The sequence below is a fragment of the Melozone crissalis genome, unplaced genomic scaffold, assembly GCF_028551555.1.
Source record: "Melozone crissalis strain CALT ecotype California unplaced genomic scaffold, PUWL_Pcris_2 ptg000004l_1, whole genome shotgun sequence".
NCBI classification, from domain to species: Eukaryota; Metazoa; Chordata; class Aves; order Passeriformes; family Passerellidae; genus Melozone; species Melozone crissalis.
This window is the reverse complement of record NW_026535782.1, coordinates 4,380,391-4,397,901: the sequence shown is the minus strand read 5'-3', so window position 1 is coordinate 4,397,901 and position 17,511 is coordinate 4,380,391. Positions and strand designations below refer to the sequence as shown.

The 17,511-nt window shown below is 38.0% G+C and overlaps 1 protein-coding gene across 2 annotated transcripts in view; it reads left to right on the top strand.

The window, feature by feature from the left end:
- The window catches only part of PHTF2 (putative homeodomain transcription factor 2), a 59,723-nt gene extending 48,705 nt beyond the window's left edge, over nucleotides 1-11,018 (top strand). For both annotated transcript variants that reach the window (XM_054277804.1, XM_054277812.1), the window contains exons 12-18: nucleotides 339-611; nucleotides 1,749-1,880; nucleotides 2,763-2,849; nucleotides 3,900-4,055; nucleotides 7,239-7,334; nucleotides 9,644-9,769; nucleotides 10,523-11,018. In XM_054277804.1, the coding sequence (XP_054133779.1) occupies nucleotides 339-611; nucleotides 1,749-1,880; nucleotides 2,763-2,849; nucleotides 3,900-4,055; nucleotides 7,239-7,334; nucleotides 9,644-9,769; nucleotides 10,523-10,543 (891 nt within the window). In that variant the 3' untranslated portion in view covers nucleotides 10,544-11,018. The remainder of the gene's footprint in view (nucleotides 1-338; nucleotides 612-1,748; nucleotides 1,881-2,762; nucleotides 2,850-3,899; nucleotides 4,056-7,238; nucleotides 7,335-9,643; nucleotides 9,770-10,522) is intronic.
- The last annotated feature ends 6,493 nt before the right edge of the window (nucleotides 11,019-17,511 follow it).

Here is a 17,511-nt window from a genome sequence, read left to right as displayed (position 1 = left end):
ACCAAACAGAAATAGGAGCAGCATACAGGATCTAAGCAGCCCAGTCTGATTGGCCCACTTGGCTAATTCAGCATTCAGTGAATTTTTAATGCAGGAATGTGCACTGGAGTTTAGCTGCAGTGTTTTATTGTTGGGTTTTTAAATTACTTGTTTCCTGTGCATTAAGTGCTGGTTTTTAAATAATAAAATGGGATGATGATTGGTTGAAGTTTTCATATACTTTACCAGCTTATAAAGTGTTCTTTGCGATAAAAGAAAAACATTAATATTTTGTTTATTGAATTAATGACAAAATCATTCAAAAATCAAATACGCTCCTTGTTTTCTTTTGTTTTTAGGTGAACAGCCATATACCAGGAATTGGCTATCAGATTTTTGGAAATGTCATATCTTTAATCTTGGGTTTAATGCCCTTTGTCTTTCGACTTTTCCAAGCTAAAGATTTAGAACAACTCGCAGCACACTCTGCCACTGAGCTCTGCATGACTGCATTTGGGTCAGATGGAGATGTTCTGGTTCTCTCCATGGTTATTATAAGTTTTGTGGTCCGGGTGTCTCTCGTGTGGATTTTCTTTTTTCTGCTCTGTGTAGCAGAGAGAACATATAAACAGGTATGAGCAGCAAAGCAAAGAGACTTCATCTAAAACAAACCAAGGTTTAATGTTTGCGTTTTTTGACTTTGTGGCTATTTTAAACTTGTTTTCTTCAGCATGCTGTGAGTCATAGATCAGTGATGACAAACACTTCAGTGGGTTTGCAGTTCAGGAGATGACTCAGTTCCAGTGGACTGAAGTCTCTGAAGCTAAAAGGTTTTTTTCGTTGGCATTTTATTTTTTTCCCGGAGAGAATTTCTGGGGGAAAACTGGCTCAATGCATTTACCCAATGCTTAGTCATGTCCCAGTTTGTTTCAGGCTTCCACAAGGAGAAGTAGCTTCAGGAAAAGAACTCTATAAATTTCCAGTGCGTTTCATTCAAAACCTTCAATTTAATTAATGGAATCATGGAATGGTTTGAGTTGGAAGGGACCTTAAAGATCGTCCAGTTCCAGAGACACCTTCCATTAGACCAGGTTGCTCAGAGCCCCATCCAGCCTTACCTTGGACACTTGCAGGGATGGGACATTCAAAACAGTTCTGTCCATCCCTGGCCAAGGCCCTGCCTGCTTTGTTGTTAGATCAGTTCTGTAGCTGGAGATGGTGAGAGCTGCTCTCTGAAGTACTGTTCCATTGCTTGTTGGAATTAAAACTTTAGAGAGCTACCTTATATAGCTGCAGCATATAAATACTTACTGGTCTGCAAAAGAAACATTTTTGTACTTTCTGTTCTCAAATTATAGTCAAAATATGTGGTGTAATACGGTAGAATGGTATTAACCCACTTCTAATAATGATTTCTGTTGAAATGAACTTCTGTGGTATAGGTGCTCTCTAATGCAAATGATTGACAGGTTTGTGGTTTTTTTCCATATTTTAAGAGCTTAGCAGATCTGCTGTCTAAAATTTGAAGAAAGGAACTCAGTGTAGCTAAATTTTGTTAATCATTAGAATGTGGAGACTTCTACAATGTTTTAGTGCATTTCCTCTCTTTGATAATATGCTAGATTTACTTTTGGTTTATATTAGCATATTTTAATTTACACTAGTATGTTGTACATTACACTGACATATTTAGTGAAGCCTTTTTCTCTTATTTTTTTAGTACCTCTGAAAATCATTTCACAGCTAAGGTAATTTTTTTTTCTCTGCAGAGGCTACTTTTTGCTAAACTTTTTGGTCATCTCACATCTGCCAGAAGGGCAAGAAAATCAGAGGTACCTCACTTTCGCTTAAAGAAAGTGCAGAATATAAAAATGTGGCTTTCTCTCAGGTCCTATCTAAAGGTAAAATAATTCATATTTTTGCTTTTAATAAGATTTTAACACAATACATTTTAAACATCTTGTTTATGTTCTAACATAAAATATCTCCTATGCTGCTGATGGAAGGTTGGTGTTGTAGGCTGTTTCCTCCTGTGCACTTATTATTGGTTCATATATCCCATATATGCTTCATTTTTGTGACTCTGGGCCACCAGTGCCTGCAGGCAGACAGATTTTGAGAAAGTTAATGTGTGGTTTTCACCTTGTTTTAAAGCCTGAGTATGTTCAGAGTTGGAGTCTTGTCTTAGTAATGCCAGCTCAAAAGTTGTGTGAGTATGTTGGGTAAAAAGTGATCACATGTGGTCTAATACTGACAGTTCTTATTTTAAGAGTCTCATCAGTTGGTGTCATTAACACAAGGAATTTATAAAGCAAGACAGTTCTTGTGTATTTGTGCTGTGAGTGTATGGGTGCCAGGTGAAGCTAGAAATTATACCCAAGTATTATCTATAAGACATTCTGATCCCTGAAATCTTCTATCACTAGTTTTTACAAACAGAAAAAGATTAGTGAAAACTAATCTTTGTTGGTGTAGAGGCTGGAGAGGGTGGAAAACAGGAGCTATAAGCAAACACAATTTAGTGTAGTGCTGGTGGGATGAAAGGCGGATAACATCACTTGGATAATAGAATGTTGTTGGGGTGTTTTAAATTTCTGCATATGGTAGCACTCTTGTGGAATATCTTCCTTTCTTTCCTTGGAACCAAATTTGTGTATTTCACCTTTTCCTGTGCCACTGAGAACATTTGTGTGTTCTAAGTAGTTGTGTGATTCTAACAAGTTGTGCTGAATCCCAGTGCTGGCTGGGTGGGTTTCACTCACGTGTGCATTTCCTGTTTTCAGCGTCGGGGTCCTCAGCGCTCGGTGGATGTGATAGTGTCATCTGCCTTCCTGCTGACTATCTCAGTTGTGTTTATCTGTTGTGCACAGGTGAGGAAAATTTACTTGTAGAGAAACAGCCATGGCTCAAATAGTTTTGAAACAGTTTTGAGTGCCTTTTACATGGTGATGTCTAGTAAGTTAAAAGACCCCAGTGAAAAACCAGTAAAAGCTGTTAGAGCTTTTTAGAATACAGCTCCATTTTGTATCATCGTTTCATCTTCTTTAGAATATTTTTCTGTAATAGCAAAAGAAAGTTCTGTTGCAGCAAATTAGAGGGCTCGGCAATCACCAGTGGTGTGGACTCTAATGAGAGCAAGTGGTGGATTCTGCACCTGGGACAAGGTGATTCTTGGGGGTGTCCTGTGCAGGACCTGGAGTTGGCTCTATCAGTGATCCCTGTGTATCCCTGCCAGCTCCGGATATTCTGTAATATCACTGTTATATTTTAAATCTGTGTTCTCCTTCATTTTTCATTGTGGTTTTTGGAACTTTTTTTTTTCTTCATTTTGCATCAAAATACACTTCTGCAAAGACAGTTGATACTGACCTTGGTTGATGACTTTTGTGAGAAACAGGCTTGTTGGCTATATCGGCCTGCCCTCTAGTGGAAAATCTTTTAGTAAGCAAATATATGTTTAAAGAAACTTTCTGTTGCTTAAGATTGTCTTTGAACTTCTGTTTCAAAATATAGAGGATTGTCTGAATGGCTTCTGATTGTGTTGTCTTTACAATTTCTAGCTACCTTTATTGTGTTTGCCTGCTAGCTAGCTATAAGTATTTTATTAAGAATGTAATTTACATAAAACTTAGTACATGTGAGGGTGTATTTTTTTTTATCCCACGTAGCACCTTTGCAAGTCTGAAGAAGAGTTAAAAATTGTCTTAGAATGTATTTTTTTATCTTTTCTCAGAGCTCATATCTCTGATACACTGTTGGTTTGAAATTATGAGTCAAATTTTATAGGCCTAAAAACCCTCCATGTATTTATTACTGGGATATGTTTCTTGAAGTTGTGGAGATATGTTACTATTTTCTTGTATCGTAATTATTTTTTCAAATTAAATTTTGATTTCTTTTCTCTTTTTTTCTTTTTTCAGCTACTTCACATGCATGAGATTTTCCTTGGTTGTCACTACAACTGGGAACTTGTAATTTGGTGCATTTCTCTAACTGTTTTTCTCTTAAGATTTGTTACTCTTGGATCTGAAACAAGTAAAAAGTACAGCAATACCTCAATATTACTTACTGAGCAGGTGAGAATTTGTATAGATCTACATTTTTATACCTAAACAACTCATTCATCTGGTAGTTCTCAGGCCTTGTAGATTTATTAAAATAGTTTGGATTAGGGAGTTAATTATGGGGAAGTGAAGCAACTTTGCAACCCCAGGTTCAATTTCTGAGATAAATTTTTGACTTCATCCCAACTTCTGTTTAAGTGAGTGGGCTTAGAGGTGCCATCTTTGATATAATTTAACATCTAACAAAACACAAACATAAAAAATAGTTTTTAAATATGAAAAAAAAATCTTGGAATCTCAGTGTTGGATGGGTGAGTAAAAGATCTGAAGACAAACTTAAACCTCTATGAAGTGAATTGCTGTTTCCAGTCCAATACCTTAGGACTGCTAGGTTGCATGGATTACATGTAGCCTCTTCTACTCCTTGGAAATCTTTTTTTAGTAATTTATCAAGCTTGTCTTTGGGTCTGTGTGTGTTTCTTTTGAGGAATATTCTGGTTGGTGTTTGTACTTCAAACTTCCCTCTGTGCTCTGCCTGGCACTGCTGATAGTTTTCCAAGTTAAGCATGTTCAGGTAGTGTTAGGTTAGAAAGAAATCTCTTTCTTCTGAAATACTGGTACAAAACAACCCTTTCAGGGCAAGGTAAATAGGCAGTTCCAGAAACCTTCACAGGTTTCCTACAGAAAATGTGTTAAAGTAGGAGAATAAAATCTTCCACGCTGTGTGTCCCAAAGTCAGGATGTGAGGCCTGTGACAGATGAATAAATGACTCATTCAGCCTTTACCAAAGATAAGTTTGGACACTGAGAAGCCTGACTGCCCCTCTTCCTTGTTCTGAATGAGATATTTTGCACCAGTCTGAAAACTGAGTTCCTGAGCCTGGAGAGTTTTCCATTGTTCTGTTGATCCTCAGAGCTGAATGTCCCAGTGAAGTTTGTCTGCTGTTTCTGGAATGAAAATGGAGGGAAGTGTTTGGGATAAGGATTGCAAAAAATTGCAAAGAGCAAGGGGAGAGAGATTGTCAAGCCTTCATTTTGCTTTCATAGGTTTCTATACTATGATCTTCCTGGGAGTCACTGTTTGAGCATTTTAACCTAGCATGGATATTGAAAGAAACACTTTCTGTATGTCCTCAGAACTTAAAGAAGTGTTATGTCATCAGACAGCTTTGCATTGAGTGCAGCTTATCCTGTTACAAGTATTTTTCCTCAAAAATGCCTGAGAGCTTTATGAAATGAAAACCAAAATAGAATTCACAATTGTTTCTCAGAAAATGAAAAGGATACACTTCACCCTGGCTAGGACTCATTTTAGACTGGTTTAATTGCTTAAGCTGGGTACTATAGCATATTTACAGTGGTCTTGAGACAGACTCATGGAAGTCTAACATTTTGGCTTTTCAAGGAAGTCAGGCCTTTTGAAATATTGACTAATACTTTATCTAAAAAAGAACATCTGATCTAGTGTCCTGGAAAATGGCACATTGCAGTTATTAGGCTTAGGGAGAAGAGAACAAAGCTGAAAACAAACAGGGAAGTACAACAACATCAACAAGAAAACCCCAAATGAGTTTTCACTCTTTGATGCAATTTAAATGCTCCACAGATAAGATGAAATTGAAAATTCTACTTTTGCCAGCAAAGTTCCAGGCACTTCTTTGTGCTTTATATTCAACCTATGAATTTCATGATTAGGAGTCATGATGGGAATATAAAAGGTATTTTTTTGATTTTATGCTGTTTGGTTATAATTTTTCAGGTCCTTCTGAAAGCCTTTTTAATTGCTCTTGTAAATCTGTGAGCAAAATAGAATGTGTGGTCAGACCATAGCTGTCATTTTGCCAGTTTTGAATCTCAAAGCAGGTGTGGTAGATGGCTGAGCAGACACACTCCTCCTGATGGCAAGTTTGTTATTGAAATTAAGGAAATCATAATAGCTTTTAAAAGAGATCTTTGAATCTTCCTAGGATTTTCAGAGTTGCTAATTAGAGCCCTTATTTTTTGTTAGTCCTGCTTATAAATCAATAGTTTTATCTTTAAAAATTGGAATCTCTTTGGCTCTGAAAGCAGAATTTTAATGTATAATGCAATAATAATAGTTCAGGAGCTTAATATACCTTGGAATATATTAGGCATAGATTTTTTTTTTAACCTGTGTAAGAAATTTACAGTGGTCTTTTTAGGGAGATCTGATAATCAATTACTTGTTTTAGATGCCTATGGCCCTTGTTTCAATAACCTCCATACAACGAGGTGGTGAAATATATCATAGCATAGTCAGATAAGTGGCATCTGAAGGACTACTTCAGCACATTTCTAAATTGTTCATTTTTTATTTTGCAGGTTGTCACCCTAAAATTAAAAGTTAGTGGCTTTTCAAGACTTTTTTTGCTTTGATTTGCTTTTGTTGTGCAATAGAAAAGAAAAAAAACCTAGGCTTTGTTTGATGTAGGATATCAAAGATGAGTTGTTTGAGAATGAAAGCTGATGTTTCAAAATTGCTAAAAGGACAAAAGAGAGCTAGTTTGAACTCTTAACTTTCTCAGAAGTAATGACCTAAAAAAGTCTACTTCACAGAAGCATTGAAATGTTCAATATACTGTTCTCCTACAGCAATGAAGTGTTTAATAATTTTTCAAATATTTCAAGGCACTGGAAAGATTGATTTTTCTGCTCTCGAGGTGCTCATGAAATACTAAATTACACCAGAATCTTTTAAAAGAAATTACACTTTAGCAGAGTTATGGTTTAGCATTCCATTCAGTTCAATAGCTTTTGAGGATGTTAAGTCTTGTAAGGTCTGCCCACTGGTATAAAAGCTTTCTGGGAATGAATTGTCAAACCTCAGGTAACCCTTGAATGAGGAAAAAAAATTATGCAAACCCTACCTATGTTGGTTTTTTGTGCCTAATTTATAGATCGGACTAAACTTTAAACTTGGTGCTATAATAATGTCAAATGTAATTAATTTGTTATATCATAAATTAGCATTGTATTTTCCTATAGTGCTGAGCCAGTACTTGTTCTTGAATATTAGAAAGGAAACAAAAAGCTTGCTTGCTTGCTTGCAGAAATTTGTTGCAGTTTTGTCATATGGCTGCTGAGCAATCACATTGTTGAAATATTAAATAGTTCAAAATTAATTCCTTTAAATTCTGAGTAGGTGGTGATACTTGTGTTTTTGTTTTAAATCAGATAAACTTGTACTTGAAAATGGAGAAAAAGCCTAATAAGAAGGAGGAACTGACACTAGTGAACAATGTTTTAAAACTTGCTACTAAGTTATTGAAGGTAAGAATTCAAATGGTATTCCCATATTGTAAAGAAGAAGTAGAATAGATTGGTTAAAGAGTCACTTGTGTGACTTCTGCAGGCAGTAGGGTGTGCTCTGGTTGAAATTTGCTCTGTACCTCTTCATAGGGATGCTGCTTGTTCATACACTGCAGTCTGTTTTGTTGCCATCATTCTGGATTGCAAATTATTATTACATCCAGGGAGTTTTATTCTTTAGCTGTTTATTAGCAGTGTGAGAGAAGGTACTTCAGGGTGGTCAGGATGATGAATGCCTGGGAAATAAATGATGAAATTTTATTGTCTGAGTGTCAATACAGTGATGATTTAAGACCTTGTGACCTCACTCCACCACACACTGAATTTAGGTCCCTTAGGCTGTTGATTCCCATGTGCCAGGGAGCAGCCCATAAAATGCAGTTAAAATTCTGTTTAATTTAGCCAGTCAGCAGCTGAGATCAGAGTATTTCTTCTAGTTAGATGAGTAATTCCTCCCACTGGCTCACCTTGAGCAAGGTATGTGTTGGTTCCCTCCTCTCTGAAAAGCACTTTTCCTGAGAGGACTGATGGACTCAGCAAGGACTCAGAGCTGACAGAGCAACTGCTTGAGAGTTGTGCTGCAGCAATAAGGAGAACCTGACTACATCAGTGACTGTCTCCTGGTGTAGGAATAAGGGATTGTAAGGCTTTCAGGACCTGGTTGTGGGGCAAATGGAAGGAAATCTCAGTGCATCAGGTGGTCGAGGTGCACTGTGGATACAGAGGGTTATCTGGATTCAGGGAGGGACTGGACAAGAACAGACAAAGCCCAACAGGTTTAGGATGAGCTCTCATGAACTCCTCATGGGCTGAAGTGTTTGTGTGCTGTGAGAATGTGGGTAGGTTCCATGCTGATCAAGTCTGGTTCTAAATGGCTTCCATTTTTTTCATGCTCTTCTTGGTGTTTCAAAAAAAGCTTTCATGTTTTCCTCTTGCCAAAAGTCAGCCTTTTCCAATGGGGAACTTAGCTTTTGTGGCACAAATCCCAGACCCTGGCCATCATTTAGTTACTGTGAGAAGATACCAAAAAGTGAGATTTTCAAGCCACCTACTAGGAGCTTTAAATAAATTCTTGGTAGTTAGTGGTTCATGTGATACTTCATGTCCAGTAGCTAAAAGGGCTTAGGGTTTTTTAATTTGATTTTGGGTGGTTTTGGTCTTTAAACTTTATAAAGACTAGATTCTGTTGAATATTCTTACTGTTTTCTTACTCAAAAATTTGGTAAGATGAATCCAGAATATAAAACCTTTTTCCTTACAGAATCTCTCTGCTGTCCTTTTCAGAATCATGTCTTTTGTATCTTTTGTATTTGCAGCAGAGTTTTATACAACATTACATCCAAATGAAAAGGTTGTTCATTGTTATTTCACATTTTTGAAAGAAGAATCATACCTTTGAAATTCTTCATGTTTAAGAAAGGGTTTATAAGGGCATTTTCAAGGCTCAGGATGTAATGCAGGAGAAGGATGAAGATGAAGTTAAAGCTAGAAAATATGAATGACCAAAGCAGTGATAGTTGGTAGACTTTATATAATCCACTCTTATATTTTAAAACTCCTTTTTATTTCCTTTATTTGACATATTTCTAGGCCAGAAAAGTTTGGGTGACTATATTCACACACCAATAATTGAAAATCAGTGAAATAGCTTCTTTATTCAAGTTTTGTTACAGATTAATTTGGGCTAAAGTTTTGTTCCTTTCAATTTAAAAAAAGTAAAATGTTGGCAGTCTAACGATGGTTAGAACTTTTTTTCCTTTGTCATCCTTTTCTGGCTATATCAATCAGTTGTTAGTTTCAAAATCAATGGAAAAAGAAGGAAATCGCAATAGGAAAGATATTTTTGTTAATTTTCATAGTTGTGAAGTAGCCTTCTGTCATTATGAAAAATCTTTCTTTTCTTATTTTTTGTGGTTCTGCTGCCTGTCACTTCTTTTAACACTGAGGGTGATTTCTGAAAAGCTGTCAGGGATTTGGAGATGGTGTCACCTAGCTCTTTATTTTCTTGGCTTCAGGAGCAGGTTGGTAGGTACTGTACATGGGTAGCCTCCAATTTTTTGAAGAGTTATTCAGACAACAGCAATAAACAGTCAGTTACTGTGATGGATATTTTCCTGCACATTGTGTTTGATATGCAGAATAATAGGAGAATGTTTTGCTCCACTGGGACTTGAAGACTTCCTAAAGTAATACTGCTCAATACATATGTGAACAAAACCCCCTTTGTGTCATTTTTGATTTTTAATGATGCTGTTGTTTTGCTTTATTAGGAACTGGACAGTCCCTTTAGGTTATATGGGCTTACAATGAATCCACTGCTTTATAACATCACCCAGGTTGTCATCCTGTCAGCTGTTTCTGGTGTCATCAGTGACTTGCTTGGATTTAATCTAAAGGTAAATACTTGAGAAGCATCCCTTTTTTCATCATAGTTGGAACACATATTGAAGCATAGTTAATTCTTAACCAGGCTAACTAGAAGATTTATTGTTTGAAAACTGTTACTAAATTACTAAATTAAATCTATATCAGAAGAATAATGGTGTATTTGTCAGAGCAGCCCTTAAAACTTTTTTTTTTTCATATTGTGGCTTTGTAATTTCATTTAGGACACTTAATTACAAGAATTCTTAGACAGACATATGGAGGCATTTGTACACATAAATACAAGACCTTCCTTAACTTTTCTTCATATCCCAGATTTGATTTCTCTTTTTATTCCTCACTGTTGACTCTGCAGCTCTTTGTGGGAGGCAGGCAGAGCAGGCTATCCTTGTCTTGCACTGCAGTGAAGCATTGCAGTAGGAAAGGTGTTGCTGTGACCAGTCCTACAGTGTTGTTTGTCACTACTGTAGGACTGTCCCCTTAGATCCTTTCTGAGGCCCACCCTGAGCTGCAAACTCTGGAAGCTATTTCAAGATTCAGGTTATGAGGCACAACCTTGTAGTTGTCACATTGGCCTTTATTGGCCATTAAGTTTGCTTACATCTGCTCTCTTTTTCTTGTTAGAAATAAATGGCTGTAAAATGTATTCTGTGTGTTATTAGAATATGTAGCAAATGCAGTAAGAAAAAATATGGTGGTATTGCAGTTCTGATAAACAGAAATAATTTGAGAAATAAGTTATGTCCTGCTCTTAATTTTTCCAGCTCTGGAAGATCAAATCTTGACAGTATAGAAAGAAGATGAAATAACACAGTGTTACAGAAAAGGTCATTGGTGGACAAAACTGCCTCACAGCAGCCACTGAACCTGTATTTCAGAAGCTACAACCTCTTCAAGGAAGTAATTTGGAAAACGGAAGTGTTTACATCTGTCTTGTGCAATCTTTGTATTTATTTCATCTTCTCACTGGTTTATGTTTGTTTTAGTTGACATTTATGTTTTATTTTCCAATTACTTGTTCTGTTCTGGAAAAGGTCAATTTTAGGAAGGGTCAAAAACTGTGTGTCTGAGAGTTTGAAATCCTGAAATACGATCACACTAAATTGCTCTCTCTGTTGTTAAAGCTAAGCCAATGCTGAGCATTTTTAGTTACCAATAACACTATATGGAAATCATTTGATTTTTGATAGTGTGGTAAAATTGCTTAGAATATTTCATTTGCACCAGTCATTTATGAGGACAATGTCAATAGATGTTTGGTTGCAAGTGCAACCAAAAGTGAGAAAAGTGAGACATACTGAAAAAATAGAGTACTGACAATACAGTATGACAGGTAGCAAAAATGTTTTCTATTAGAAACAATTTCTAATATTTTGAGTAATTCCAGGATCTAAACTCATATAGGCTGCAGTTTAAATATCCTGGGATGTTAAAAAGGTATTACATAAGAAGTCAACAAGTGTTCTTTGATAACACATTTATTAGAGCAATAATTGTAAATGGTTACCATGCTGTATGATATTTTGATAAAAATTAAATATTGTATTTATTTGAAATACTGAGCTGTTCTGTGCAGCTCTGACTGTGCATGTGCACTTTTTATTGTTACTTTTAATGAGAAACTTTATACATATAAATGTATATTAATTGGGATATATTATGGTGAACTATGGAGCAGTATGTATTATATGTTGAAGTTGAATATTTAAACAAGCAAATTATTTACTGGTGAAAGGAATGCTTTGAATGACTGAGTAAAAGATAGCTAGATAGATGCTCTCCTCTTGTACACTATAGTATATGCCATTCATACCACATTGAAGTTTAGGAACAACTAAACACAAAGAACAAGTGGCTCTGGTGAGCAGCAGAGCTGCAAAGCCGGGTGTTTGGCAGGTTTGTGTCTTGAAATAACTGCCATTCCTCCCCAGCAGGTGCCATTGCCATGTGCTTTCTGCTGGGCTTTCTAACACCTCTCCCTCTGCCTCCCACAAGGACCAGTCATATTGACTCGTGGTTCCTCAGTGTGACAAAAATAATGCGTCCATCCCTGTGAAATTAAGTAACTTGTAACAAACTTTCCTTCTACAAGGAAATTATTCTGGGAGGATTAATACCACGAGGCACAAGTATTCTTATGTTTTCTGTTTCTAAAATACTGGCTTCATACTGAGAAATTACAAGTAATTGTTGACAAGAGTCTGGATATTGACCTATGTTTGCTAATGTTCAGAATCTTGAAAGATTTGAAGTATTGAGTCTTAAACTTATGTGGTATAAAAATATTTTTATATATAAAGCAACACAAACAAGCATTTTGTATTTTATTTGCCTCTGTACTAATGTTTAATAATGACCAAAGTGCATTCTGGTTTTTGGAAGAATGTATTACTGGAGCTTTAAGAACATACTATATTTAGTTTCTCATGTGAAAACTTCAGCTGCCTCTGATCTGTTTCTCCTTTCTCTGTTGTTTGACGTTGGGATTGTTTTTAAAAATTAAGTACATTTTATACACAGTTTTTTCCAAATTATGGTACAGACCTACACAGAACTTAATTTTGCACAAAATAGATTTAAAAAAACAAAAAAAAGAACAGCAGGAGTTCTATGGGTGATAAAAGATAAGGCTGATGCTTTTTACAGCCTGTCATTATTAACACCAAGAAGAAAACCATTCTTTAGTCTAGAGTGGAATTAAATTATTTTTAGACATGTGAAATAGTGACTATATGGCTTTCATTACTTAAAAAAAAAAAAGAATGAGAGAAAACAGCAATTTGGGTTGAAGGTGAAATTAGTTGAACCATGTATACCTCAGCAACTAGCACTGTGCGGTTTGTTGCACTAACAAATGGCGGCTTGGGGAAAGTAAAACACTTGTGAAATAAAATTAAAAATAATAAAAACCTTTATTTGCTACCCTTAGGTATATTCATTATGTTAAAAATGAGAGAGGTTTATTCTCCATCCCTCAATGTGGAAAGTCCAGTATAAGAATAGAGGCAAGTAGAAATATGGCAGATCTTGCGTTGTTAACTGTTATTTTTTGCCACGTGTTTTGTAACTGAAAGTGTGATCAGGCTTGGAATAAAGCTTTCTATGGCTGATGGTAAAAAAGAAAAAAAAGTGCAGTGAGCTATGTCTTTAGTAACATCCAGCATATTTCTGTGTCTGCCTGTTTTGATTTAAATCCATATATTCTATTTAATTTAAAGCACATTTGGGAAAGAAACATGCACACAGAATGCAAATGATAGAGAATATAATGTAGAACAACCCAAGTTGAAGTACAGGTGAAATGCAAAAAGATACTTTAATAATTTGATCAGTTTTCCATGTTATCGTCTAGCAATGGGACATATAAAACATTTGGGTAGCTACCAAATTTAGTAACTTCCAAAAACTTCACTGGATTGCAAGCTTATTTGATTACAGGTAATGCTTTAGGATATTACTGGTTCAGATTTCAAGGTCCATCTTTGGCACCCAGCAGCAAATGGTAGAGAGAATTATCTTTTTTACAGGTGCTGGTAGTGAGCTGCTGCTGTTGTCTTTACAAGGTGTCTGGGGGAAGAGGAGGAGGAAGGTTGTTGGTGTTGATCTGCCCACTGCTGCCTCCTTAGGTAGACTTTTGTTATGAGTTTCTCAGTAGTGAATTTCCCTCAGTAGGAATGTCAGAGAAGACTTTGAAGGAGGAATGCCTGATTGTTTTTCTCAGTCCATAAAGCAATCAGGTTTTTATTGCATGACTGCACAAAATCTGTCTGTATTGGTGCAGGAGCTGGGGAAGGAAATCTTTTCATAATAAATAGCAGCTGACAAAGTAATATTTTCCAATGGGAAAAGCAGTCATCTTCTCCAGGGTAATTCTTGCAAGACAGCAGAGGAACTCATCTTCAGAAGGTGCTCATGTTGCTTGTTTTGTTAAACAACCTTCACAACAGTCTTCACACAGTTCAACACTTCACTGTGCCTTTCCTCATGAATACTGCCTTTGTTCCTTGTCAGTCCTAGGAAAAGTAGTGACCCTTAGCTGGGTTGGTAGGATCCTGCTTTGCTGACACTTCCTTTTCCTGAAAATCACCATCATCTTGTCATTGGTGGTGGACAGAGCCTGCAAATGTCCTTTAAGTCCCTGTATGGGGGGTGTTAGACAGAAGGTGCTCTGGCAATTCTGCTGGGCCTTGGGGAGTGTCTGACCACAAACCACCAGGAGATGCCTGCATCACCAGTGTCCCTGACTGGGCTGATAGAGGTGTTGGTGCTAATACCTGTCAGCTCTGCTCATTTTATCTGCTCTGTTGCCTTCCTGGCTGAGCAAATAGACCCTGCTGGTGGCAGCCACCAATCAGCTGTCTTGGGAAGGGGGAAATGTCCAAGGCTGCTGTGGACAGTTTGTAAGAGAGATAACTCAGGAAAGAAAGGGAGTGTGATACCTCTGATACCTGGAACTGATGACCCACTTGTGGTGACAGTTCTGCTGTCAGAGTTAGATATCTGCACTGTGAAATGGAACCCCTGAGCCCAGCATTGCCTGGGGCTAGGCTGAGTTAAGATTTCCTCCTTAGTGTCTCAAGTAGTCAATCACTGCTGCTGTCTGGCATGTCATGTACATTCCCCTAGACACACAAGCAGCCTTGAGAAGGGGCTTCATGTGAAGCCTTTTGGGAAAGGGACACCAAGGTCTTCCCCACAGTGTGTTGCTACTTCCCCTGATTAGGACTGGGACAGGACAGAACTTGTAATGGATGTTTTAGGGACAATAACAGAAATCAGAGGAGGCTGCAGCTGTAAGTCTTGTCCCTTGTTACTTGGTCTTGCTGTGGATGGTCATATTGCAGGCTGAAGGCTTTGTCAACCTGTGGCTGTAGAACTCTGCAGCTTGCCCAAATTATCTTGGGGAGGTAACGCATATTGGTTCTAAATGTAGAGAATCCCCATGTTCTGCATCTCAGAGCTGATCAGCTGCTGCCACCAGGTGTCTGTCCTCTTTGGTCATTTTGATCCTCAAATGCTACACCCTGTGCAGTTTAATATGCGTGGGCAGCCACAGCATTCTGGAGGATGCTGTATTGCTCAGTGTGAGGTGTTTGGTACAGGGGAGGTTCATGGGAAGGGGAATTTGCCAGCCTGCTGTAGCAGGAGCTGGATCTGCTTCTCCAGCCCAGGAGCAGTGTGCCTTGCAGCAGGCTCTGCTGGGGGCTGGTGTTGGAGCACGTGGCTGCTGCCACAGCAGCCAGGAGTCCTGGGCAGCTGGGCAGCACTCCAGCTGCTCTGATGTCACATTTAGGGCAGGTTGGGCTTGCTGGCAAAGAGGTCTCAGCAGATTTTGTTTTGGTGCTGTCATGCCCAAGACACGCTGGAGTTTTAACTATAAGCAAGAATGTAAGACCTTTACTTGGATGTTAATGTAGAAGCTCAGGTTAAATTGTAAGTCCCATCTTGGTTTCATCAGGGAAAGTTTGAAGTGTGGCTGTAGGAATAAATGGGAAAGGGGAAAGAAACCAGTCTGGTTGATGCCATCTGGATTGTCTGTCAGGCTGCCTTTTGAGAGCTTCCCCCAGATACCTTTGGTGCATGTAGGTCCATATGGAATGTCTGAATTAGGCAAGTGTAAAATATATGTAGAGCATTATTTCAGATTAGTTAGTTTAGATTAAGCACCGGAGAGTCAGTATGTACCTCAGTATCTTAACTTTCCAAAAGTGTTATTAAATAAGATAAAATATTTTTTAAAGTTTGGTTTTACCTATATCTTTCCTATTTCTTCCCACTCTTTAATAATTTTACACTTGAGTGGACACTTTGCTATCCTTAAACAAACTTTCAGAAATCTGAAGTTGCTGTGGATTTGGTTTTGTGATAAGAAGTCAATTCTCTGGGCTGTAAGCAATGCCATGTCTCCTGCTGTCAGTAACAGAATTCTCTGGAGAGAGAAATCAAGAGAGATTTCCTTTCTGGCTCTTCAGAGATGAAGCTACAACATTCAGTATGGACACAAGCACCTCTGATAAAATAAACAGCACTGATGGCAGGTCAGATTCAATTTTTCCAATACAAGTTTGTATAAGCTCATGATCCAGAGTAGGAAATAAGGTCATGCTGCAGAAAGACTTGTCCATTTTATTTCTTTTTTTTTTCCCTATGTTTGATTAATCATTTCAAGGAATGGAAAGCACATTCACTTTAGGGACAAGCTCCCAAAAATATTCAAATTCTAACTTCAAATTCTAACTTCTTTTGTTTAATGGTGACACAATACTTTATGTTTAGGCATGCTTGCATTCCTAAACACCCACCAACTTTTCATTTCTAGCCCTCATAAACAGCTCCTGCTTCTTGAGCATGGCCTTATCGGTAATGAAATTCGTCAGGAATTAGCTGTCTGCCTTCTGCCCATATCCCAGTCCAAGCCTGAGTCTGGGTATGTGATTATGCATCAAATGAAATCTTTTGCTTTTGCTCAGTCTCATGCATGTAAATAAATGGGAAGTGAATTGACTAATTGAAAATCACAGTTAAACAAATGGAACCTAAGTGGAAGTTGTCACTAAAGCAGTGAGTTTTGGTGAAATAGTTGTTTGGAGTACTCCATAATTTCATTAAACCATCTCTACAATGGTGCTGATTGGGTCCAAAGACAACCAGCCTAGGGATAAAGGTTTGACCTCGATGAAAAGTCACTTTCCAACAGCTCTGCATGCTCTGCTTGCTGTACCCAGGGCTGTGGTCTTCTACATTGTGTAGGGTTCTTTGTCCTGAGATGTCTGAATTTTAGATGCCAAATTGACCCAGGGCTTCCTTTCCAATCATTAAAAGTCACATTTACCTTTAGAGGAGAATTCATTCAGTTGATCTTTGACCTTCATTTTAGTGATCCTCTGGGATATTTCTCTCTTGAGTGTAAAAGGAAAAGAAGTGTGTGGATAATTTAGAATCAGATGCAAAACTTCCAGCCGCTTAAATTAGGGCAGATAATCCAACTTTACTGTTTTGTTCTGCAGTGAAACTTTAACATTGTTTGCAGCTGCATAATTAGTTTGACTGCTATTGGAAAGGAAGACAATTGTTTTCTTCTTTTCTTTTTTAATGTTATTGTTTTCTCATAGAAAAGATTTCCCAACAAGTATTCCACAGTCCTGCCCCAGCACTCAGCTCTCTCCCTGTGCTGTGGAATGGCAGCTGGTGAGCTGGGCACATCTGTACAGCTGCAGCTCAGAGCCTGCAGGCAGCACTGCAGGCACAGCCTGTGCCAGGGTGACACACGGGTGTACCTGGAGAGATCTGTGTCTTTATTACTAACATGAGCGACTTCAAGTGTCTTTAGTACTAAAATGAGTAACTTGAAGGATGGGTAAGATGGGCTCTGGCCTTGACCTCACACATGGGGAAATGCTGTTCCTGTCTTGGCAGAGTTGCAGGGGTTATGCCTCCATTTTTTCCTATTACATTGGAAATCCCTTGTGGCAGCAATGCTGCCGGGTGTGAAGTTGTGGTGCCATTGAGGTGTAAAACCCATCTAGAAGCAGAGAGCTCTCCAAGATCTCTGTGCAGAGCAGTCCCTGTGATGTGTGTCCTCCCAGCAGCTGGAATCAAGGGTACTCTCTGCTCAGAGGGAGTAGGGCTGACACAAACAAGGCTTTGCCTGATGTCTCCTATGTTATCTTCAGGCTGTACATTTGCAGCTGAGTCAAAGATACTCCTCAAAGGCCTTTGCTGACCGGCCTGGAAATGTCTGCAGGGTGGATAA